This window comes from Corapipo altera, unplaced genomic scaffold (genome assembly GCF_003945725.1).
Source record: "Corapipo altera isolate COAL_440 unplaced genomic scaffold, ASM394572v1 343, whole genome shotgun sequence".
Classification (NCBI taxonomy): Eukaryota; Metazoa; Chordata; class Aves; order Passeriformes; family Pipridae; genus Corapipo; species Corapipo altera.
Genome location: NW_020884913.1, coordinates 4,462,616 through 4,489,026, shown reverse-complemented (window position 1 = coordinate 4,489,026; position 26,411 = coordinate 4,462,616). Strand labels below are relative to the sequence as shown.

Sequence of the window (26,411 nt, the reverse complement as noted above, 5' to 3'; positions counted from 1 at the left end):
GTTATTTAGCTGTTCAAAGACAAACACCACAAAAGCTAATTAGGATAGCGGCAACAGTTTAGAGACAAGAACAAGAAAAGCCTCAACATTCTCAGGACAGGAGGGTTGCTCCTGCCCCAGGCTCTCAGAAAGCCAGGCCTCAGTTCTGTTATCCTTTGCTAAGATGTGTGATGAGTTGGCAAAACACAGTGAAATTATGTTCACTGGAGTTTGGTACTGACATATATGAAAGAATGGGGAACGCAGTATGTGAAGTGTATAAAGTCACAAGCTTCTATTGTTAAAAATAATGATAAGCACTTTGAAAATGTGCCATGTTGGAAGTCTGACAAAAAGCTGCTCTGTTATTTTCAGGGCAGAGGATGCAGAGCCCTTTCAGGAGCAGCCTTGAAATATTCTAAGAATAAGCTTTCCAGTGATGGTTCTGTTCCTGGCCATATGTAAGAGGTTTTCAGTGAAATTAAACAAAACACGGTAGTAAACAAGTGACAGGATACAGAAAATATATTTAAGTAGTAGCAGAGATCAAGGAGGATAAGTTTTAGTACATATCAAAACACAGAAATGCTGCATTTTCACTATTCTATGTTGCTTTGTAATCTCTTTATTTCATAAAGACAGCTGAGGAACAGTCCTTTCAGAGTGTCTTTGGAGAACACAAAGCCCAGAGCAAGTATCTTTGTATAGGTGTTTTGGGACTTCTATTTCCATTGGTTACACTTCTGTGTCCCCAGGAAAACAATTTCTTATAATTAAGTTGATGCAATAACGTGAATCAGTTAAGGAAAACATTGTCTAATCAAGGTGATTCAGATATTTCTTAACTCAAACTGCAAGAATACCTTTAGTTAGGATTAGAGGGTACAGCAAGGCCTCCAATATTGCTTTGATGTGACCTTTCCCTTGGTATTCTTTTAATTGTGATGTTCTAAACCAGAATTTCAAGTGTGCAAATACTGCATTTGAAACGCTGTTTCATGATACAATTGCAAGATAGGATTAATCTCGATTTTTCTTCTACTCAAATGTGATGGTGCCATAGCCAGACTAAAATACAAATTTAGCTTTCATAGCACTGTGAAAGACATTCACCAGCAGACAGTAGGAGGTCCCCCTCTGAAACCATTGATTCTTTCCGTGTTTTGAAGGATGGGTTCAAGGAACTCAGAGCAAGGACCAAAGGCAAACACAGAAACCAGAGCTAGAAAACCATTTGTTCTTCAAGTTAGTAACTGAGTTACTTGCCATGGCAAAGTGAATTTATTTTGCTCTGGTAGATATTTCGAGGAGAGAAAGGTACCCTGAAGACAAAAGAAACTGGATGATGCAATAACTTACTTTGGAAAGTGGAATCCTTGTTATTTGGGGGTGAAGAATTTAACACCAGGAACCACTGGCTAAGCCCATGTGACAGTGGGAGAAATGGATACCACTGGAGGCTGGAAGAGTGCACGTCCATGGAAGGTGCAGCTGGAATTGTGCACTGCCTATGAAAATATTGATTTCAGAGTCCCAGACTGAGGAACGGATGAGGAGGAGGCTGGTAGCCATCTGTGGAGGAAGCTTTGCTTGTTTCTCATGGGTTCCAAAGATCATGAAGTGCTGCTGAGGGTGCCAGCTGGCCTGCTGCCAGGAGGCTCCTCTGTTCCATCAAACAATCTCTGGGAAGCTTGCCCATGAAATCATAGCATGTATTCCAAAACAAGTACTGCTTGATATTTCTTCACTCTGAAAGCTGGAGAGAAGCAGATTTTCTTTCCAAAGCTCAGACTTCCAGGGCCCCTCCTAACTGGTTGTGTGAGTCTCGGGAGACTTGCTGGCAGCAGAACTAGGAGTGTTTGCTTAGGACTTTTGCCTTTTCTCCAATCTTTCTGGCTTGCCTTCATGAATACTTCCACATGGCCCATCCCAAAGTCTGTGGCTGAGGAATATCTACTGATTTACACTGTCTTCCATATTCTTGAATCTCTTCAGTACTGTGAGGACAGGTGATGGATTCTCATGTTACCTTTCTGTTCTCTCCATCAAATAGGACTTTATACAGTAGAGAAAAATAGAACCCTTTTCTTGTAGCAAGAACTGAATCTTGATGCTCACTATCAATTTTTTACTCTTACAGTCACATTTAACACTGCTGAATGGCAACACTATGCAGAGCTGAGAAACAAAAATGTATGTGAAAACCTCAAACATGCAGATTCTAGTTAGTGCTTTGGATTGACATACTTTGAGATGCTTTTATAACAAGGAAATCTTACTTCACTTTATTTATTTATTTATAATCAGCTTGAAAATGGAGATTAGAACAGAAGCTACATACCAGTCTTACAAGATTATACATGATGTGTACCTACAAAAGACAGGTTGTAATTTTGCCAATCAAATTTTGTTTTTATATCTCGTTACTATCGTTTTGGGTTTGGTAGAATCCAAAAGCAACTCCCCACACCCAGATTATTGCCCACACCCTTCATGCTGGGGCAAACCTGAAGTAAAAATGGTGAGAAGAGGCTTAGTCCCACAGACCTTAAATTTAGAACAAGAAATACCTACAGAACACGGTGAACTCAGTACGTGATTCATTCATTTCCTGTTGAAGATGATTCCTAAAAGCTCAAGTATCTCCAGAAGGTCACTCCCACCTTCAGAAAACATACACAACAACTTATTTTTAGAGTTCTGTAGAAATGCCTTGCCCACACAGTAAATTGGACATATGTTCTTGGATTTAGCTGCCAGTTTTGTGAAAGTTAAAAAATTCTGGGCTCACTGTTTTTACTAAATAAAATTCTCCATTTATTTCGGTCAAAGCAAAACCCAATTTTGCATAAAACCTCATGGACCCTGCACTCAGAGCTAAGTCTGTTGTTGACATTCTTAGGTTTCATTGTGGGTTGCTGGTCCTCCTACAAATCCATTCCTAACTTTAGACACAGCAGCTGGGAAGGATGTTGGATTGAGCCCATCCCAACTTGCATTGCTAAATCAGAGTGGAAGTGGTAACTCTCTGCCTTTCTGTTGCTATCCTTTGCACAACATGGATTTGTTGTTCCTCTATCCAAAACATCCTCTTCTTCCTTTGCTGATTGGCCCCAGTGCTCTCTACTGGGTACATTCTCACTGGGATATAAATGAGGGAATCAAATACCCAAACTCCTCTCATCTTCTGTCAAACTAATTACCTGCAGTGGATTCCATACTAGAAATATGTACAAAATTTCTCAAAGTTTACAACTGTAAAGCTGGGATGTATTTTTGCAGGTGAAAGTAGAATCAGGTTGGTTTGTTGTTTGAGGGTTCAACGATTCATGTTGTGTTTGAGATTTAAAATAAGTTCAAACCCCCAGTTCAACTATCAATGAAAACATTGTTTTAGATACTTGGAAGTGTACAAGCTATTTTAAAATAATAATAATAAGAGTATTCCAAAAGTATATGAAGAAACTAGAGCTGTTCATTGCATACAGTCTGGTACCCAAGCGTGATGAAACTATGAAACAGAAGAGAGTAAAAATTCTTTGGGAATAATAAGAAACAGAGTAAAAGTGTCAGAGACATTAGAATTTTCCAAGATGACCCACCTTTTGCATCTAGAAATAAGATAACAGGTTTTCCCAAAAAGTTTGGCTGACATTAATGTAGAATTAGATATTATTATCCCAATTTCCTGTGGCTTATTTCTAGAAACCTGATCCTTGAAAGCTCAAATTCTATCAGAAAAATATTCGCAAAAAAAAGCACAACGTTAAAATCCATAAAAGAATGTATAAATGAGCTGACTGACTCCTGAAAAGACATCTTGTGCATCCCAATGGTTGTTTCAGCTCTTAAAAGCAATTAAAAAATCCAACCTGAAATTATTTGTGCATCTTCATGCAAAGGCCTCAGCATTCCAGGAGCGCTTTATCCATCTCCACACACCATAAAAATCCACTAATTAAGTTCTCTCTTGTAGCATAATTTATATCTGCTGTTCTTCAACCACTAGATTAATTTGTACCACACGTGTATTATTTCCTAGTATTACATAGGGAATGCTGTAGATAAACGTTCTGTATATCAAACATTTGAATCTTAAATGTTAAAAACCTCTACAGATATAGGTGTATGCACACATAAATGTGTCTTTGAACCCCAACTGGAGAGCCATGTAGCAAAGAAGATGGTTCTGAAAAACCTGCCTGAAAAACAAAAAATCAGAAACCTATTTAACAGGATGAGTAGAACAATTAATTTAAGGTGTTAGAGGCTGGTGAAATGTAATATTGTGATGATCCTCTCTGCTCTTTGGTGTTTTGGTTTGCATTACACAGTAGCTGGGTCTGTTTGGAGGTTTTGGTTGTTTTAGAAGAAGGAAATACAAGAAGCAGAATTTGATCCCTTATTAGTGCAATGCTTAAAGGGATTTCTGCTTGGTCTTTGGAGCAGGTGGGTTTGAGGAGCTCCCCAGGTGGCTGAAGGTCTCTGCTGAAGCAGTGGGGGTTTGGGGATGAAAAATCCAACTGAGCTCCTGAAAAGGCTGAAGTTTGACCATTTCTGTTTAGCTTACAGTACATGCAGACTCTGACAATGAACAAATTTGGGCATTAGCTGAGATAGCAAATGAGGAGATACAAATACATTTGGGATTATGTCCATTCATAATATGAAATTCTCTCTATATTTGGGGTTACATCTATTCATAATGTGAAATTATATATTTAACAGTTACTTTCATGCAAAGTATGGCAGGGACAATAGAAATTCAAGTTGTACTGGGAGAAGATTACCCACAGCCACTTGGAGGTGAGGTGCAGTATCATCTTGGGTTTACTTAAAATATCTGTCACGAAGCGAAGAGGCAAGTTAGGGAGTGAAAATACATACCAAATTTAGAGATTCTCTGAATAAGGACACTTGAATCTGGTTCTATTTGTTAAACTTCTGCTGTAAAAGGAAAGCGCTTCCCAAAAATACGAATTTCCTGCATATTTAACACTACAATATGCAGGACCCCTGTTGCAGCTCAAGACAGTTTTAGAAGTCACAACAGTAAAAACTTTCTCTCATAATCACAGAACATGTACTGGGCTGGCTTGTTTTTGACAGCAGACTCTGGCTCTAAAAGCAAATATGTCAAGCAACAGAATGGGCTATTTGGAGGGAAAGTGGAGCTCTCCCTTACTGACACAAAATAAGACAGAAGTTCTTGAGCCAATTCTTTTGCCTCTAAGACAGAAAAGCATGACAGAAATGTTCACTGCCTCTCTCTACCCAAGGACAGAGAATGGCAGGGCTTTTGAAAACTATTCTGTCTATAAAAATCACACAGAATGCAAAGAAGAACCCAGTGCCCCCCTTCTGCAGCACAATCCCACAGACAGGATGTTTGCAGACAGGTCATGTCACAAGATTTAGTGCTCTGCTTCTCTCAGAGGCAGATGTGACACAGAGGATGGGACTGTGCAGTTTAATACACTTTGGGAAATGTGACTGTAGGTGTGTGGTTAGTAAGCAAAAATACATCTTTACAACAACACTTGTGAAAATATTTTCTTATTAAAGCCAGCTGATGTTATTCCAGCAGCTTTTGTATTTAAGAGCCTGCATCCAAGAATCCCCCCTTCCCCAATTATGAACAGCAAGCTCCACAAAATCCTCCCTGTAAATATGTGGTCCAGCAACACTGTTATGTACTGAGTAGCTGAAGGTGTCTTTAGGTACATTATGCATGAAAACCAATGCAAACTCCTGTTGCAGAACAAGGTCAAGCAGGAAATTGAAAATTAAATGCCACTATCTCAGTAACAGCTTCCTGAAGGGCCCATTAGGAACAGAGTACCAGAAATCTTCCCAGAAGCAGGCAAGAAACAAGAACATCTTTCACTTGAACCCATTTCTTCTGCCTATTCTGCTTTAAAGTAATTTAACTTTCTCTGAATTTTCATTTAAGGGCTTGGGAGGTGGGGGGGTTAACTAATACTTCAGTTATTTACTCCACTTTCAACCCCTAAGAGAATAGAGGATACTCTTCCAGGCACTAAAGTTCTTCTTTAAAGATGATTTAAGTACTTTGGAACTCTACAGACAGAATTATGATGGTCTTCAGGCACTAAATGATACAGTAGGTGCCTCCTGGGATCTTCTCATCTTCTTGCCTAAGCAAGTTGGATGCCCAGCTCCCAGAGCCTTTGGGGAGAAACTGTGTGTCTGAGGTACTTCCCTCCTTTTCCTTGGCCAGTCGTTTGCATTTTAAAGCACTTAAATGCAGTTTGTAGATGTGGCCATCAATCTTAAAAAGCCGCTGGGACTTAGACTGCTAAACCAGCTCTTGAAGTGGAAACTATTAGAAAAAAATATTCTGTATTTCAGACTGGACTTTCTAAATCAAGAGGTGTTGTTTAGGAACCTGAGGAACTTTCTTTTTCTTGTGTATTTCATAATATTCACATTCTGGAGCTCCTCCATGTCTTTATCTTTACAATCTAATGGTATTTTAGGCAGAGTTTTAATGCAAAAAATATGCAGATGTAAAGTGCTTGTTATAATTAATGGATACAAATAAACATGAATACTCATGACTTGATATAACAAGCTGGGAGAATTTCTGTTCTCTTCTACAGCTATTACTTGGAGCTCTGTATCATTCCTTAAGTGTGTAACTGTGCCTGCCCAAATGTACTATTTGTATTGAGAGAAGGCTGTGAAAAGAGTAGGTACAGAATTAGCAACAAAGGATAAGACAGAAACCTGAGCATCATTAGCACAGGAGAAGAGCTTCATGTCTTTTAATTCAACACAATGTTTGCCACTTTAGTTAGGACTTTTCCTTTGGTCCCCTCCAGAATTCCACTGTGGTTGCACTGAGAGGTGTAGGAATTGAGTCATATCTCTGCACACAACTTTTAACTCATGTCACATCTCAACAAATACAAAATTTCCATTTTCATCTTTTTCTTCCTCTTCATTAATTCAACCAAGCTAGCCATAAGAGCTGCATGAAAAATAATGTAAAATTAGTTGAGATTAAGTGTTTAAAATTCTATCTATAAAGGAATTTTCTCTGGACAGTGTTCTTAGCTGGGAAACTAAATCCAAGCTGTTGACAGTGAAAACGCTGTGACTGTGGTCCTGAGACAGAGCCTGTTCAAGTCAAGTGGAAGGACTTCCATTGGTTTCACAGGCTCTGGGTGAGGCACCATCTTCTTACTACTGTACTCTCTAAAACTAAAATGCCACAAGTCCTGCCACACAGCAATAAGCCCATAAACATAAAATTACAGTGAGCAATAAAATCTTGAGAGACTAGTTTTGCTATTACTTTAATTTATACTCCTGTTAACCAATTTTAAATGCACATTAAAATACCAAGTAATTCTGAAGATGTCAGTGTGTGGATAATAGAGCCTGCCAAGGCCATGCAATGTAAGTGTTTTACCCATATCCTATTAGACTTCAGTCATTTATTCTTTCTTTATTTTAAGAAAGCCTAATTTAAGACTTGGAAGAAAAGCCATTTGAAGATGCCAAACTGCTGGATAGGAAAAGCAAAATGGAATCAGAATTCCCTCCTGGAAAATGGCCTGACATGCACCAGTGACAGTGTTCTGTAGGCACAGCCTGTGTAGCCCAGTTTGAAAATACAGAAAGGTTGACTACATAATCTGCTGTGTTCTCTCCTATGTCATCTGCTGTGTTCTGAGTCATACAGAACAGCTAAATCCTGCAGTTCTAAATTGGGAGTAAAGCTGGGAATTAGCCATCCCTCCCAGCTGCATGTTGTAGAGGGGCAGCTGGCCCGTGATACGGCTTTAAATGCATCTGACTTAGATTTGGAGGAGCAGCTCCTCTCAGAGCTGAGCAGCTCCTTCATCCTGTACCTGCTCAGTGCTGTGGCAACACCAGCATGATCCCAGTACAAAGGTTTATTCCTCCCATGCAGCCCCTCTTCTCCTTGAGCAACAAAGGATATGGTATTAAAATGTGATTTCCTCAAGAAGCACATAATTAATGTAATTGCAGTGTATACACCCTTGAAAAGAGATGGAGGCTGCACTACACAGCTGTGTAAATAAGTAATTTCGCTGCACTTAAAGATGTTGGAAAGAGATGGTTTTAAATAAAACCATTGTAAAAGGAATGTAATCTTGTAAATATTGATTTTTTTTATTTTTTTTTTAAGAATCAGCTTCTGATGGCCTTTATTCAAGGGATATAGCAGTTGTCTCAGCAAGCAAATCCCACTGTTTTCAGTGTGACCTATTTTCAGACAAAAGTAATAACCTAGGATTTTCCAAACTGCCAGCAGCTTGCTTTTGTAGGGACTACTTCAGCCAGAGTTGCTTCCTAATTATTCCAGTGTAGGAACAAAGTATTGCCTGGATTTCAGAGACATTACTAAACCCAACTTGACCCAGGTATTTCTTGTAAGCAAGGAGGAAAAATCCCTGATTGAAATGTCACTGTTTCACTGCGAGTGCTTTCAACCTTTGGGTTTGTTCTTGAACTGCAGCAGTGGCCCTGCAGTTGGCTGTCACTTGGCCTGCACACCCTCCCTCCTTCCTCACTTCTGAGCTTGTCACAGGGTGTGAGATGGTGCCAAAATGCCACTGCAAATAACCACGGGACATTCCTCAGCTCTGTTAATCCGAGCCCTTGCCATGGAAGATGTGGTGATGCACGTGGAGGAGGTGCCAAGCCCACAGTGCCCACCCTGTGCCCGCTGCTGCTTCTCTGCTGGGGCAGCTGCACCCCTGCATTTTAGTCAGCCAAAAGACATAGCTTACTCCAAAAGATTTGCAGGAACATCTTGTTTCATTTCTAATCAAGTGGCACTGGGCAGACCAGCCTGATGACACAGGTATCTGAACTGGGTGCTTAATTCTCTCCCAGCCTCCACACTGCTGCCTTGAACTCACCTTATGCATCTTTCTATACCTACACCTCATTTAATATTTGTAAAATGACCTCTCCGTGTAAAGACCTTCAATCTTCACCCAAACCCCCATAACTGAAGCTCAGAGATATTAAAAACACAGGAAAAATAAATTAGGAGGAGGAAAAGGTCCTAAAGAACAGCCTCTGTGTTGGGGTTCATCTATCAGCTATGTGTCAAGTGAACAACTTCCAGTGTGACCTGGTGATTTTGTGCTCCATCCTTCAGTGTTTTTCCCTTCTCCCAGGCTCTGGAAGGCTGCAGGCTGTGCTCTTGTCTACATGCACATGTGAATTACAGCAGTGCCATTTGCTCTGCTGTAGTTAACAACCTGTCAGCTTTCCCATTATGATGTTATGCTGTTATTTTCAGGGTTTATGTCCTGCCTATAAAGTTGGTGACTTCTCGGTCTGGAAACACTAATGCATTTTTTTTGACATTTTATAAATATAAAATGAAAAAGCGGCCTAATATAAAACCACTCTCTATTCAGAAAGTGAAAAGGTGACGATTTTAAGTAATATTTTCAGTAGTAGAAAAAAAAAAACTGATCAATAACATTCAGGAAGGTTCCTTTTTTGGGCAGAGTCATTCCCCATAATGTGATTTACAGCTTGGCAGGGGCAGCAGGTACCCGGAAATGCATTAAGCAGGTGACTATATTTTATTGTGAGTTCCTTTGTTAGAGCTTGTAAATCTTTCAGTGACCACAAATAGCATGTGCCCAGAAATACTGTGGTGGGGGTGATGTTATACGATAGCTGTATTTTAATCCCTGTAAGTAACAGCAGTAAAACTTCTCCAAATAATAATTCCAGGTGCTCGTAGGCAGACATGGTAAATGATGAGCATGGATTTTGCTCCCCAGGTGTGTTCAGTGGATTTATGGTTCAGTGAATTCACAACTGACCTTTTTAGAGAGGTGTTATAAGAGGAAATTTTCACTGAGTACAAATGAGTGGTTTCAGACTATCAAGTCTCTGTCAATCCCCTAACTGAGGATCTTAAGTAATCCTACACACAAACATGAAATAAAGTCAGGTTAGCAGGTTACTGAAGAAATGGTATGATCAAACAGTCCTCTGATTCCTTATTTACAAGTTAAGTCACAGCAGCCTATGAGTACTTGCACACCACAGGATGTATTTACCTTTAGGTAAGAGTCTCATTTCTTTTTGACCTCTTTATTAGGCAGGGGACAGGGTTTGACAGGGAAGTTTTTTGTAAGGAACAGTAAAGCTTTCAGTGACAAGAAACAACAAGCAGAGTTACTCTGTGAACTGTGCACAGAACACTGGTGTGGTCTTAGTTCACAGGAGATTATTTTAAACACAGATGAGGGTGTAGCTGTGGTGACCATACTTTTCCCTGTAGGAAGTGGCAATTCTACACTAAATTGTACTAATGAGATGTATGAATTAACAACTGCAAATGTATTTATATAAAGTCCTCACTGGGGCTGAGTCTATCACAGGGATAATCTTCCTGAAGTCACTAATATTCTGATGTGAACAGTCTCAGTGAAATGGGAGGTGGATTCCCACCTGACAATTGCAAATTGTAATTGTAGTACTCTTAAAATATAATTCTCTTCATCAAAGCATTTTACAAGAGTAATTTTTTTAAGTGGGCTAATGACAGGAGGAGCAGTGAGGCAACATCTTAGCACCACTCATTATCCCTATTTCCACGCTGTAGTGCAATCCCTTCCAGTTCTATCTGATCCCACACCGATTTATGGGAGAAGTACTTAAGCAAACATAGGCTGAAGCATTGTAACCCTTCTCTGATTAAGTCCAATTACAAACCAGTGGGGAAGAACCTCATTACCCCCGAAAAATACTATTCTGAGTGACTTCTTTCTCCCCAGGACACTAACTTATTTTACACTGTACCATGAAAATCCATAAAGGAAGGGGTTTTTAATGTAGGAAGTAGTGAGCTACTGTCCTGTACAAAAACATGTACACACACACACACACACACAAAAAGACCTCTACTAAAATATAATTAACAGCCAAAGCTCCAGCCCTTGCTTGCAGGCTTTTCACTTTTAATAGACTTAAAGTGGACTTGGATAACATTAAAAAAATAAACTGCATTAAATTTGCAGAAAGAGCAGTTACTTTACCAACAGTAACTACAGTTCTTCAAGATTCTGTAATGATTGGAGACTCCAGTGTGTGAGACAGATGTTTTTGGATCCTGCACCCTGTTGTCCTGTTTGAGGACATAAATGCCCAAATGGTATTAAATCTCTTACAACTTCCTTCCATGTAGGTTGAGGTAGTGCCACCTGCTACAACTGTTTCAAAAATTACTGGTACTTAATTGCTATTTGTGCTTATAACCCATACTTAGTGTGAACTGATGTGAGCAGCATCCACTTCAGGACAGTGGGAAGGAGGGTTTTCAACTTCATCAAGAAGTACCTGGAATGCTGCTATCCCTAAAACAGGTGTCTAACCTAGCAGCAAAGTGTGAGGTACAATAATTGAGAAGGATCTGCAGATTCCTGCCTTGAAGATCTCCCTTATTAACACATTCCTGAAGCAGAAGAGGGACACTGTTTGTGTCGTAGCGGGCGGAACCTGCAGGTTCAGCAGGAGAGGTCCTGGACAGGTGGTAACACAGCAAGGAACAACCTCCCCTTCAGTGTGTTGCTTATAAAGGGAAGGCTTGACCTTTGCAGTGCCTGGTGTGGCTGGAAACAGGCAGGGAGACAACTTAAATCATAGGGTCATATTGGGATAATGAGGCAAAGTCTGAGATACATCTGTTACACACAATTTTTCTTCCGTGGATACTAATGATAACCTAGGAGGAAAAACCATATCTAAGAAAGATAATTGGGCTGTTAAAAGAAAAGGGATCTGAGATCATGTTAGCAAAGAACTGTGGTTCAACCACAAGTCTGTCAAGGTTTAAAGTTTTAGGTTTTCAGAGTGCTTTACTGCAGTTAGTTCACACTGCTGACCCTCTAAAATTTTGTTTTTTTTCATGGAAGGAGCCAAAACAGTTTTCCCAAGGAGGGAAAAACAGTATTCAGAGATCTGTTTGTGAAATGGTTGCAGGTACAGGCCATATGTAAGACAGTAACTTCCTCTACTGAAAAGACTCTTGTGAAAAGGATTGTGCAGATGGGTGTTCAAAGGAATGAAAGGACCCAGAAGCAGAAACTTTTTGAGTTTTGTGACAGTAACAAAAGCACCTGTAAAGGGTGACCCTCAGTCCTGAGCTCCTTGCCAGTGAGGGGGCTGTGGGAACCAAATCACAGAGCCACCAGGTGCTGGGACAGGGAGAAAGTCCATGTTGAATTATATTTAACTTCCATGTAAAAACATATAAAAAAAATCTAGTTTCCTTTCTAGTTACATGATATGAAAACTGCCAATTTTTGCAGAATCACTGAAGGAAGTAAGAAACCAAGAAAATATTTGTTAAGAAATATATTTCCTTCAAGCTATCTTTAACTGACAACCAAAGCTGAAATATATATACTAATCTAAGTTCAAATCAATAAGTGAATGATTTCCAGAATCTATGCTCTATCACCCTGAAGAAATGAGCTGTTCCAATATATTGCTTTCTAAAAGAAAAACTGCTATTATTGTTCCAATAAATAATTATATATGGCTGGTTAATTCTTCAGAGTCAGCACCAGACTGCATGATTTTGAAGAGTGTGTGCAGACTGTTTAAAACACTGCTGTAGCTCAGACAGCACCACTGTTTTCACTGACAAGCAAAATGCACCAGATGGTGAGTGATGCTGCAGCCTCCTGAAGTCCCAAAATAAGACTAGAAAAAATTTTATAGTTAGTAGAAAACCGAGCAATGCAGGAGTAGCAATCAGCAGGTTTGTGTTGTAATATTCAGGCAGTCTCAGTGTATGAAACAGCCCCCTCTGTGACTGCAGGGTGGCATAAACTGAGAGCTGAAGTGCGTGGATCTGAAGTTTTGCATCTCTCAGTCTCAAGCCATGGACAAACAGTTCATGGTTCTTACTGTGACCCGCCCATCAAAGGTTATTTTTGGACAAGCACATAAAGAAATGTGTAGTTTAAAAGAAACCTCAAAGCTGCAATAGAAACAAATCTTGAAGCTCACACAGGAGAAACCAGGGACACTTGAGCTGCCTCTGTGGGGCGTAAAAAGAGCACATGGTGATAGCAGGAAGTTTAAAATGAGGTTTTGGTGCTCATGATCAAGCGTCAGTTGTTTCAGACTTCCTTTTCCCTTGTAAATCATTACCAAATTCATGCATCTCCTCCTTGGAGGGAATTTCTCTGTGCTTCACAATCACTCATTCCAGTCAGTGTAGCTTTGCCAGCTGGTCTATGTTAAGGCATAATCCCATCAATGTGACCCTTGCAAAGGGCAGGAACAGCATCACCAAACTCCAACAGTCTTTCCCTCTTTATAGTAAAATGAGTTGTGAAAGGAGCCATGAACAGGGGATTTCTCATCTCAGAATCTCAGGGGAACAGGTGGCCTTTGATGTGGTGATCTGTAACCAATAATGAATCATAGTGGATGTAGATTTTTATTTGGGATTAGAGTTGTTTTACAGCCGTGATTATAAGGAAGGAGAAGAACATTATCTGCCCCTTCAGCAATATTCACTCGTTATTTGATGGACTTCCTCCTCTCAGCTGAGCACTAACACTTTGTAAAGTAACTTCAGTCTTGGAGTAATTCAGGAAGGGTCCTGAAGAGAGAGTAATCTTCCCTGGGAAAGAAGCACTTATGCCCTCTTACTCACACATAGTCCAAAGTTTCTACAACAGGATGGAGTTTTGGCAAGTGAATTCTGTGCTCACAAATTAGATTTAACCACCTTTATGTCTTATGCCTAGCAAAGCCCACTTTCATAATGCTATGAAAAAACAGGAACAGTATGAAAAGAATCAATACAATCAGACACATGAGAGTAAAGTATCAAAGGTTCTGCACATCTGTTTGATGTACCAGAAATGGTACAGAATAGTTTGAAATGTGATTGTCTTGGCCACCCTGCAATTGCTTGCGCTACTTCAGTGACACAACATGGTCACAGTCACAGCACTACTGAGCCAAACAAAAGACAAGAAAAGGGTTATTTAAATGTATTTTAACCCATCATGAACTACTTTGATATTCTGTACCAAAAAAAGTCCATGTAGTGAAAGTTTGTAATAATATAAATTATTTGATTATTATGCAAATCACCATGTATAAAGGAAAGTATTCCTTCTTCATCCTTGAACACTCCCTGAAGTTTAATTTGGAACCTAATTTGCATTTGATTAACATTTTAAAGCACTACTTACTTTCTACTTTGTTTGCCTACATGATTTAAACCATAAGAGTAGTTCTTTGCTTATAGAGAAGATGAGAGATGGGAGGGTGGTTTATGCTTGAGGAGCAAGATCTAGCTTTGATGCACCTTCCTTCCTGCACTTAACAACTCTGCACCTCTTGCAAGGCTGGGCACCAAGACAGACCTGAGCCAGTTCCCACTTCTGCCTCCTCTGCTGAGCAGCACAAGCAGGGAAGTTGGGAAAGATGATGTGAGGGGTCTTCTACCTCATCTCTGCCTGCATCCTTTCCTGCCTGTAGATACACATCAGTGATTGCAAGTGGTTTACAGTAGGAAAAAACCCTGTGTCCAGATAAACATTAGTGATTTAAAATATTTTTTTCTAAAATCTATCCCAGAATATAGGGAGCCTGAGATTTTGGGAATGTAGTGAAATATGGTTTGATTTCATGAACTGCTCAGTGACAAATTTCCACAGGATTTGGAGCACTTTTTAGGACTTGACTTAAATGCATCCGAAACAGATTATTAAGCAGAAAACCTTATGAATGGCATATTCTAACCTGGGCATATTGTGCTACTCTCCTGAATGTATTCTTACACAGCTATACATGAAAGGAGTGATAGTTCAAAGAGAGATCCTGACTTTGCTTTGAAGTAGGCGAAAAGTATTCACCCAGCTGAAGCTGTGATAGACAAACCCCAGCATCTCCTCCTGCTGTGTTTCACAATGCTATTGCCCCCAATTAATCATCTCTGTGCTTGTGGGGGCTCCCCCAAGCAGCTCAGGAGCTGTATTCACGTCAATCATATCAGCTTAGATGCCAGGTTTGAGCTTCAGTGACAGACTCTTGGACAAACACTCCCTTTTAATATCTTTGGGGGTGTTAACTTCCAGCTCTGGGTCAGGACAAACAGCTGTGGAAAGAAAACATCTTAGCAGATGGCTGTAGCTGTTTGCTTCAGTGCACATCAGTCAGCAACTTCAGCAGTAGCTCCTGAGCCTGCCTGCAGCTCTCACCTCTCAGGTGCTAATTAGCATCTCAGGCGAGATCTGATATGTGGCTGCTACCAGGATGGGGAAACTTAATATGCACTAACATCTCCTTTGTGATGTGTTAGTCTGAGAGCAGAACCATAAATGCAGCCTTGAAATGCTTTAAATATGGTTTTCAAAGGCTCCAAAATCTAGGTGCTGCTGGGGAAAAAAAAAAAAAAAAGAGTTGTTTGTTTTGTAAAATTTCATGTGATGTCTGTCTTCTGCTGAGGGTTACAGGCTGCAGAGCTGAGTTTGAAAGAAAGGGAGCAGCCTGAAAGAAAGGTGTCCCCAAATTACCCTTGCTTTCTTCATGGCTTCTTCAGGGTGCTGTTTCTGACTGTCCTTCTGCACCAGTTCTTGAGGATGTGTGCCAGGTTAGTCCAATATTCCACTCATGGGGTGTTCTCAGAAAGGAGGTGTCCCTCCACACCAGTCTAAAAGGTTTTCTTTCTTGGAAGCTTGAGTCATGACTGTTCCCTCCTTAATCTTCTAAGGATGTTCCCAAGCCCAAATTTCTCACAGTATTGACTAGAACACCACAAGTACTATTACCTGATCACATACGTTTCCTTACATCCTGGAAATTGAATTATTTTTCTCAATAACTTTAAGCTTAGGTCTGTTCAGCAAATATTTTTTTTTTCATTCATTTTCTCCTGGGCATCTGCCTGAGTCATGCAAATTGGGAAGGCTGAAGCATTTTAAAAGCAGGTGATTGTATTCTCCAGGTTTCTTCCCCTGCTGCCAGCATTAGGAACTAAACATGCACAACAACACACTGGAGTGTCGCTGACAGCCCAAACCAATCTCAAGGAAATCTGAAAAGCTACTTTATGCTACACCAATATGTATTTAAGCTCCAGGCCTGTAGATGTTGATTTTCATACGTGCTTTTCACAGGCATTTCAGTGCCAGAAACTTGTGGGATTTGCACTAATGTTCCTACCAGGACATTCAGCATTTTGATTGTCAGATTCTTAGAGTTCTCACAACAGTGAAAATAGCTGATAATAGATCAAATCTACAGGTCTTTAGGAATAGCTCACACAATAGCCAAGATCACGTGGCAATTTTTATGGTGCATTCATGATAGAACTTGGAGCACTACTTCTAAGAGACAGCCAATATACATAAATTAATGCATATTCATCTGTATTGCACTGAAAACATACTGAACAGAATCCTTTTAGCTGCCTCTTTGTTATTTATCATTTACTAAATCTCACTGAAGCCAAGTTACGATTTTTCTTCACTCACTGTTTCTTGTTTCCAAAACAAAAAGCAGTGAAACTTGCATGCTGGGCTCATTTTCAGTTGGGTTCCTGTCCCAAATTTGTAGAAATGTGATTATCTAGAAGTGCTGAATCAGATAAGTTAATCCAGTTAACAGTACTGCTTTTCAGTCCTCCCTTTCCTATTCACCAAGAAGCATCACTTAAGTTTTACTGAGAGAAACCAGGAATGTCATCAAGCTGATTCCTTTCCTGGAAAACAGCCACAGTCTTTGGATGATGTATTGACAGAAACCAGTCTATACTTCACTAGAATGTGGTGTTGAGTCCTTGTGAACTTCAAATCTTTGCAATGAATAAAACAAACCAAACCAAAGAAACCTTCCCCAAATCCAAATATATTAATTCTGGTGAAAAAAAAATTCGATAAAGACTAAAGTTTTTAAATTACACTTACCTGGAACAAAGCTTCCCTGGACCACCTCCTTGTAAGCCCACCAGCCTTCATGGATTTTTGGTGAATTTTGTTGAGCTAGAAAGAAATAATCAAAAAACCATAAAATTAAGGCAAAACATAGGATTTAATTAGCCAAACTTTGGAAACTCTAATCAGGGTACCATCTTCTAAGGAAGAGTCATTCCTCAAGTTCCTAAGTGATTTTTATTCAATTTATAGAATCATGCAAAGCATCTGTATCCTAGAGAACCTTGTCCCTGTTTCTCATGCAGTAAATCACACTCTCCTTTTGAAGAATTGATCACTAAACTTAACAATTCAAGTAGAAAATGAAGATTTATAGCACTATTGATGGTTTCTATGCCACCTATAATTTCAACATGGGATAAAAATGCAGAGAAAAAGGGGTGGGCTCTGTAGTCAATATCTGAGTCCAAGCTGTGGATTGAAAAGCAGTTTCTCCCTTTCCTCTCCCAAGTTCTCCAATAATGTCTCACTTTAAGGGGGAAAAAGTGGCAGAGTGAACCACAGGCAACAACAGCTGTGTCTGTAACTGCTTCTGCTCTGAGTTCCAAAGCCAGACCAGAAAGGCACAGCCCATGGCTTCCCAAATCCTGGCTCGTGCTGCCATGCTGAGGCAGGAATATGTTTTTTCCATCTTTCCTGTCTGCAGTGGAGCCCCTGTTACTGATCCCCCCATGGCCACCCTGCTGCTGGTCCATGTGTGGGACAGGCAGCTCTTCTGCACTTGTGTTTGACAGCACAGGGCAGCAGCACAAGAAAAGGCTGCTTTGATCGATGTTCTGAAGGCTGTAGCAATAAAAAGGCCAAGCTTTGGATAAGGTTTGCCCCTGATGAGACTGTTGCCTGAAGGACTTCTCTAAATTCCTGAAAAGCCAAGAGCAGAAAGGTCTCGATTGGTCAGGTCACTGCTAATAAGGTCATTACTTCTCTTTGTCTTGAAGGGAATTGGAATTGGAGCAAATTCTGTGGTCAAAATGTAAAATCTCCATTAGTTGGAAATATTTTCAAAGGGCACACAGACACACAGCAAGACAAATGTGCAGTTATCTCCATAAGAGCAGGGCTGATATGCAAATATGTTCTGCCTTCACTCATATTTTGCTTGATATGTTCCTATTTAGAGCAACTCTCACTGAGATACAGAAAGCTCAGTTACCTTGTGCACCATTAAATTAAATTCTGGGTTGATCTTCTTTTTAAGACACTTTCAATCTCTTGCAGTAGGCCCAAGAATTTCTTAACATAAAAATGCAGCCACAGAAGATGCTGGATTTAGCAGCTTTCTGCTGCAGTTTCATTTCTAAATCACATATTATTTACAAAAGACACAATTACCCTGGGAAAAGTTCCAGCAAAATAATAAAAATTGTTGTTGTCATTAAAAATTATAACGAGGATGTGAAATTCAGGCTAAAAAGGATACAAGATGAGGACCATTACATACTGTTCTATCGGTTACAAAACAGTGTTTATGATTTAAATGACTGTCAACTGCAAAAACAAAAGTCAAGCTGAAGTTAATTAAACATCCTGACAGAAAGACCAACACTCTGCTTTACCAAAATCCAGACACACCAATGGAATGGGGTATGTTGTGGATGCAGATTTGCCCTTGATGCTTGTTCCATGAACTGAGTGGTGCCATGTTAAACTGAAAGGACTGTTCCTCTCTGTACTCTTTATGGTTTGGAGATGATGTTTGCTCCCTTATTTTAGTTTTTATAATATTGCCTGGAGAACTCAAACTGTGCATGGCTTTGTTGTGCTGGACTGCACTCCATAAACATTTGGAAAATGGCAAATCCCAAACCACAATCAAAATATCTGAACAGAACATTATTCATATCCAGTCTGAACTGCATTTTTTTGGGTCTCAACACTTACTTTTATGCCTCTATCCTGTGCAACAGAAGTCCTCAAAGATTTTGGGATGCTCCAGCAATGGGAGAGGATACTAATAAGTGAGTCCATCAAAGCACAGCCACAATTCTCCTACTTAAAACATCCCAGGAAGTTACATGGCATTAAAGTGCAGCTTGCAGTCATATACACAGCTAAAGCTGGTTTAGTCTACCAGAGGCAGATGCATTTTAAAAGTGGGTGAAAAATATATAGATAAAAGCAAGTTAAGACTTAGAGTAGGATGGGTATTTTCAAATGCAATAGCTTACTGTCAGGATTCATTGAGGCATGTACAGTTGAAAAATATATTGCTTTTTCCCTCTCTGTGGCCAATCTAAATGATATGTTCCAAGTCCAGAAGAAAATTATAATCCATTATTCAAAGTTTAAATTAAACCAAAATCAAAAGACTCTGGCTCTGCAGCTCTGCTTCAGTGTGTTACCCCAATACTTAGTAAAGCTAATTCCAAAAGGAATAGCAGGAAAAATAAGACTTTTTTGACAATTTTTTAAAATCTGCTGCATTAGTATGGAACAGACTGCATGAGATGAGCAAGAAAATTAGATTATCAAAGCTTTGTACTAAGTAATTGGATGTCTGTGCAGTTGCTTCAGCTATCAGACAAGAGCATGACCTGGCATCACTCTCCACATTCCACAGATATCAGATCCTTATCTCTTCAATTCACATGAAAATGAAACACAAGAAGTACAATAATCAAAGTAAGATGTTGTACTCCAGTCATCTCTAAAGCAGAGCAGGAGCAGTGCTGGCAGTACTGCTGATTTACAGAAAACAGGCCACAGAAGAAATAAAGAGGCAAAGCAGGTGGTGGTTGTGAGGGAGCAGCCAGGGAGACAATCCCCAGTGCCCTGCTCTTTCTTGAACCCTGAAACCTCAATGTTTTATACCAGTTCAGGCAAAACATCCTGTAAAGTAGTGCAGGGAGTGACTGAACACAGATTTCCACTCTGCTGTGCATGTGAAATCCAGCTTGGTGCCAGAGATTTACTCTGATGGAGCCTGCAGGGACTTAGAAAGGAAAAAGATTTAGAAAGCTCTCATTTCTCTGAATGCAGAAGGATGAGGTCTGGTAAGGCCAAGGAGGAAAGTTTGCCTTCCCAAAACTTCTCCTAAACCATTACTCTGATCTCTGTTACACAAGAGGACTTAGGAAAGGAAAAAAAAAGCTGTTCCCTATTTTTGAAACATAATCAGACCCATATCTGGATTAGTAAAGGAACAAGGGAATATAAAATTAGAATGAACAGCCATATGGACAATCCTTGCTGGGAATCCTATCTGGGACACTTACACCTGATGCACACACAACACAGGGTCTCTACAATTGGGGTACCAATGCCCATCTGACAGAATGGCTCCGTGCCTGAGTAAACAGGTTCGACCTTATGGCTCAGGAATTGTTGCCAAGGAGAAAGATTCTTCATATGTGCCACCTCATGACACTGAAAATAGCAAAATTCTCCCAAGATCTTCCTGATTTCAGTTATGCTATTGTATCTCTTATTGCAATTCTGCCACTCGAGGAGCTCAGAAAGAGGCACGTGGGCTTTTTGTGTGGCCTCTGACACTCCTGTGGTCCTACCACAGCACTGCAGCTCCTCCTGGGCAGCTCCTTGTTGGCAGGAGGAGATGAAAGGTCTAGAAAGCAATATTGTATTCCCTGAAGAGGGTTAAGTGTCTAAAAGAAGGTTTCGTTTGCGATACCTCAGAGACTTCTGCTCTTACCACTAAAACCTGGACCATGGTTTTTGCTTCTGCAAGGCATCAAAATAAACAGGCCCATCTGAGCAGACACTGCAGATTACCTGCACAAGGAGCTCTGCAACAGCAATTTTTAGCATCAGCACTGTGTTCTGCCATTAGCAGGGACAGTCCAAAATGCCACGTTTGTCCAAAGTGCTGGAGGATATTGAATGACCTCCATTTGTGCAGTGTTCTCTCCCCTGGCATTGGAATCACTGGTATCTGAGATTAGTAGCTCTGCTGATATAACACCATTATGTCAGATCTCTTTCAGTGCAGCTGCTGTAGAGGAGACAGGATATTTATTTGGGGCTGATATGACACGTGTTGCTTTCATCCTGTCAGATTATTGGAGGTATGTCTCATTGCAGAACATAAAATTACAGGCTAAATTCTGCAAGTTGTTGTGCATTCCTGTTTCCTAATGGCTTCCACGTGTAGGGAAACAGGATCAAAAAATGCACAGTGAATGCAAACAGCAGAGATGCCAATATCCCACAAAGTCAGCAGGTAACTGTGTCTAGCTTAGAGGTTAAAATGTGTGTAGCATTATGTTTAAAAGAGATGCTATTGCTTGGTCAGTAGAACTATTTTACAGTGACCAGATAACATTTTCTCAGATCCCTGGTACCACGATGCAGATGCTGCAATACCTGCACACAGTTTGCAGTGCTAAGGAGTCTTCACCTTGTTGGAATGCTGATGGTGACAGGACATAAAACGCTGTAACTAATACAGAACACCCCTCAGTAAAAATGCTTATTTGCAAGATATAAACAAGCCATTCTACAACTACTTATATACTTTCTATACTTAAATGAAACACAGAAAGGCTTGTACCTGATGCCATCCTTTATGTCATTCACATCTGGGCATGAGCCAAGAGCAGAATCCTGCCAGAACAGGATTCTCCATTCACTTCACTGCCATTTCACATGGATGAAAAATGCTAGACTGGGAGAATCAGGCTTACAGCAGTTAGGAAAAAGACCTTTTTTCATCTTAATTTTATTGATCTGAGCTCTTCTGATTGCTGTATTAATCACTCTGCATGCTCATCCCTACTTAAGTTACATCCTAAGTCTTACTTCTAATAACCTGACTAGTATTGCCCTGGCATTAAATACATAACATTTTTATCACTTCTACATAGTTATGAGATTAAAAAGAAAACCAGCTGCAACTATGAGCCATTGGTTTCATATTAAACTTAATGCAAGGCATTAAGTAATTGCTAACACTTTGATACGAGAGAGAAAAATGGCAGAGTGTCTGCTACAAGGAAAATAAACCCTGAAATCTGCTCTTACAGTGGTGAACACTGAAAGGGAAAGATATATTTACAAGGTATTAGATGCTGGTGTGATCTTCACTTATATCCACCCTTTGTATCCCACAGACTTTACAGGCCTTATGCTGCTTCTCTCCCAGCTACCATAAGCCTATTGCTAGGTAATGCCACTTGATTTTCCATCAGAGTTCCACAGGTCACTCTGAGTAGCTCCATCACTCTCAAGGTGTCTTCTGACAAGTCACTGACAAGTAATCCAAGACAGTTGTGCCTAATGGGTTAAAAATAAAATAAAAATAAAATTAAAATTAAAATTAGAGGAATTTCCCTGTAGCGTTTCAGATCATGAGTCCTAATAGAAATTTAGCCCTGTAGGTAAGAGTACAGGGTGGTTTAAAAAAACAAAAAACAAACAAACAAACAAAAAATTTCAATAATTTTTGATAAACTCCATATACAGAATCTAAGGTAATATACCTACTTTTTAGTTAATAAGCTTTGATTACTAAATTTCATATGGGTATTTTGTACACTGTTAAACCCAAGGGTGAGTTGCCTAAAATTTGGAGGGAAGACAGGCTTATTCAACCTAAAATACAAGTTTCAACACTTTCAGTCATGCAAATACCAGCTTTTGGCTCCCACCAACAAATGCCTCTTAAAGCAAATGGAATACACATGTACAAAGTGGACCTGACAGCAGGGGAACTAAGCAGATGCAATTAGCTCAAGACTCAGCCCTCTGTAATTAATATTTAGTTTGTTTAAAACAAGTCTGTCCATAATTGCAGCTGTTATTTCAGATGTTTTTATGCAGCCTTTTTTATATTAAAAGACCCTAACAACACACACTCGAGGCACTATATAAAGCACCATTTATAAATGAATAGCTACAGGACAAGAAAGGTTGGGCTGCTTAAGACTAAGTTGTATGCATCACCATACGATGAGGGAGGAAAAAGAAAACAAAGGATTATAAGGGGATCAATAAATAAAATGCTTTCATCAGCTATGCCAGATTTCCCCCCCCCCCCTTTTTTTTTTGGATAACGTTTTGCTCAGAAAACATGCAAATGCTCTTTCGTTAAGTTAATACTTTCCAATTCCGTAAATCCTTCTGCCCCCCATCCCCATGTGCAAAAGCTCTCACTGCTGCTGTGAATTCCAAGCAGTATTCAACACAGGGAAAATGAATGTGACCTGATTTTATCACATCTGAGGGCAAAAGCAAGGCACTACCATGGGAACTCTGCCGTGGCACAGAGACTTGACTATTTTGTGCATTTTCTGTTTACTGTGATTTTGTTTCCTGATAAGATTCCAATTACAGGCCTTGGCCAAAGGGTGAGATTTCACACGAGTAGGCTCACGGGGACAGGGAGCAGTGACAATGTGGGGCAACATCACAGCACAGCCAACTGCTGCAGCCACTGACCCTGAGCAGCTGGCTTTTGAGGAGGGTAGAAATATAACTATTTACCAACTTCCTTGCCTTCTGACCTCTGAATATTATCAAACCCATTCAAATAAGGTCATGTGTAAGCAGGAATCATTCCCAATAATGCTGATGATAAACACAAGATGAACAAGTTCTATCAGGCTGTTAAAGGGAGTTGTGTCAACATGGGCTTGGGTGTTGGGTGCCAATTGTAATAAGCACTTTTTCCATAAATCTTATATGCCCAATCGTGTTATGTAAGTTTTAATATAAATGAACAAAACCATGGGTTGTATCTAAAGCTTAGTCAGAAAAAGCTGAAACTATTTTGACTCCTTCTTCCCTGAGCACATAAATACACCAGTGTACATGCTGGGTTGCACTGCAGGGTGAATTATTTTATATCACTGCACCCAGCTGGACACAAAACTCTCCACACTGTTCCTAACTTGATTTATAGAACACCAAATGTCCCTGTAAAGCTGCTGTCCCTTGATGTGACCAACACACATGTACAAGAGTTAGACCAAAAGATAGTTTGCTCTCTCCAAGTACTTTTTGGCTAGTTTGGCTGGAATGCTAGAGCACTGTTACACTGAATATTATTTCTTTTAATTTTTAAAATAATAATTTTTTTTGGTAATTTCTTCATTTCTGAAACAACTGAGAGACAGGGAACTTCCATGTAGTTTTTTCTGCTGTCTGGGAAAGCTGAGCAGCTTTGAATGAAAGAATAGTGAAGGTTCTACCCACAAATACTATCAACTAGGGATACAAGCCTCTGTTTCCTCAGATCCCATTCATATCTGTGGGATTCACATTACTTTTGAATGAGGTATTGTTCTCTTCCTTTTAGGCACAAGAATCAGAATTGCATCAAAGCTGAAGTACTATATGAAATCAAAGCAATTAAATTAATGCAGGGGGAAAATACAGCTGTATTGCAGCAATTAGAACATAGCATTGATTGCAAACAGAGTGAGAAATTCTGACACCAGAGACTCAGCACCTTTCATCTCAGTCACTGGTGGCATGTTTAGGGTTTCAGGGGCCCAAAACCACATTAATACAATTTGGTGTTTCCCAGCAGCTCTGATGGGAGCATCAGCACACACAACAGCCTACTCTCTCTGATGAGCTGTTTAATTATGCCTAGATCTAAAGTCTGAGGAGCTTTATAAAATAATGCAGAAAGAAGCAGCAAGATATCCTGTCATATTAACTTCAGAGCAGCTCCTTCCATTGCACTGCGTGCCCTCCACTCCCACCAACTTCAGTGAGGTTTGGGGACACTCAGCAAATTCAAAGAAATGGCCTCAATATCCTGGAGCCTTAAAAGTCCAATACATTATTAATGCTAAATTAATAGTGTTTCCTCTAAAAGGAAACCACTGAGTTCCTTTCTGAAGAGCACACGTGATATTGAACTTCTCATCAGGTTTCTGACCCCACTTGCTCTCTGTACTCTCTAAACACAAAGTTACCAATCAGAATCTCTGGCTTCAGGAAAGAGAAATTATTTCTTCAGCAGTCTTCCCATGAGAGAGCCATGTCCAGAATTTAAGTATTCGTCAGTGCTTAGGCAAACTCAAGGGGTAAAAATCAAGGTCTTCCAATTAACCACAAGAATAATGGCATGGCATCAATATTAGGTGCTTGATCCTACAAAATACACAGCAGCCTCACATTCCATGGAATTCCACAGCCCACGAAAACTTGCAGTCCAGAATGTGACATGGAAACATTTCAGAGCTACATCCTATGTAGAGAATCCAAAATGTTTAAGCAATACCATTATGAGCATTTGCCACGGTCTTGACAAAGGGACATATAACTGAAAAAGAGGAAAAGAACTCAGCAGAACTAGGAGTGGCAGCCTGGAGGTCTTGTATGTACATGACTCCCACCCCAGTCAACACAAAATGATGCACAGGGGAGTCCTTTTCTCCCAGCTGACACAGCTCCACAGAAACAAAAGCAATCGTGACAAACACCACCATCCTTCAAAAGCTATGGCAAAGGGGAGGCAAAATTCTTCTGATCATACTGAACTGGACTCAGAGTCCTGGATTTCCAGGCATCCTGGGGTTGGGAGTCAAGGCACTAATCCAGATCATCTCACAGCTCACTGGGCCACCTAAATCCTCAGCGCTTAAACTTTATGTCCTGGCGCTTTCTGAGATCACAGAGTCAGAAAAAGTGTTTTTCTGGCCATATAACAACATCGAGAAGAAATCCAATGTCAGAGGATAAGCCAAGATATGGATCCATTTCAGGCAGTGGCATCATGACAGAAAATTGAACCCATCACAACATGACTGTTTTGCAACTGCTCCTCACCATCACCACTGAAGCTATTTCTAGCAAGAGCTGGTTCTCAGTTACCAGACATTTCTTAACAGAACAGGCAAAAAAACCCCAACTTTGTAGCTAATTTTTCTGAATTGGCAAGTGACAGCCTTTCTTCCAGTAAGCAGCACTACTTTCAGTGGTGTTAACAAGATTTGTGTTAACAAATGATGTGGTTTCCAACATGAATTATTGTTTCAGACTAAAGAGATCTTGACTTGCTCAAAATAATGTTAGTACCTCATGCAGATTTTCAAGAAGGCCCAGTTTATGCTTATTCCCATTACTGTACATGGCAAATATAGAAGAATCTTGAATAGCAATGAACTTAAATTCCTTTTAAGCTGCCAAAAAAGGTTAGCATCACCAGCTTTGCTTCTGTGTGCTACCAAACAACGAAGTGCCATGGGCTATAAAAAATTTCCAAGGTCCATGTTAACAATACAGGGGTTTTATAAATGTTTCCTTCACTCACATTCCTGGAAAAACTGTTAAAAATAAGTGTATGTCGCTAGAGGCAAGAAAAAAGGACTAATCAAGGATATTTGCTTCTGAGATAGCTGGGGGAAGTTGGAGCAACTCCCAAAAAGAAATGATTCTTAGAGTCCCCAAAAAGCAAACAGAGACTCTGGCCCTGCATCATACAAAGCTATTCCAGGTTGTAAGTGCTGTTATACTTCCCCACTACATCACTAA

The 26,411-nt window shown here is 40.0% G+C and overlaps 1 protein-coding gene across 1 annotated transcript in view; it reads right to left on the bottom strand.

Annotated features, from left to right (window-relative positions):
• CA10 (carbonic anhydrase 10) overlaps positions 1-26,411 on the bottom strand; it is a 187,071-nt gene that overhangs the window by 133,360 nt on the left and 27,300 nt on the right. Inside the window, exon 3 of the mRNA XM_027654531.1 lies at positions 16,944-17,018. Coding sequence (XP_027510332.1) covers positions 16,944-17,018 — 75 coding nt within the window. The remainder of the gene's footprint in view (positions 1-16,943; positions 17,019-26,411) is intronic.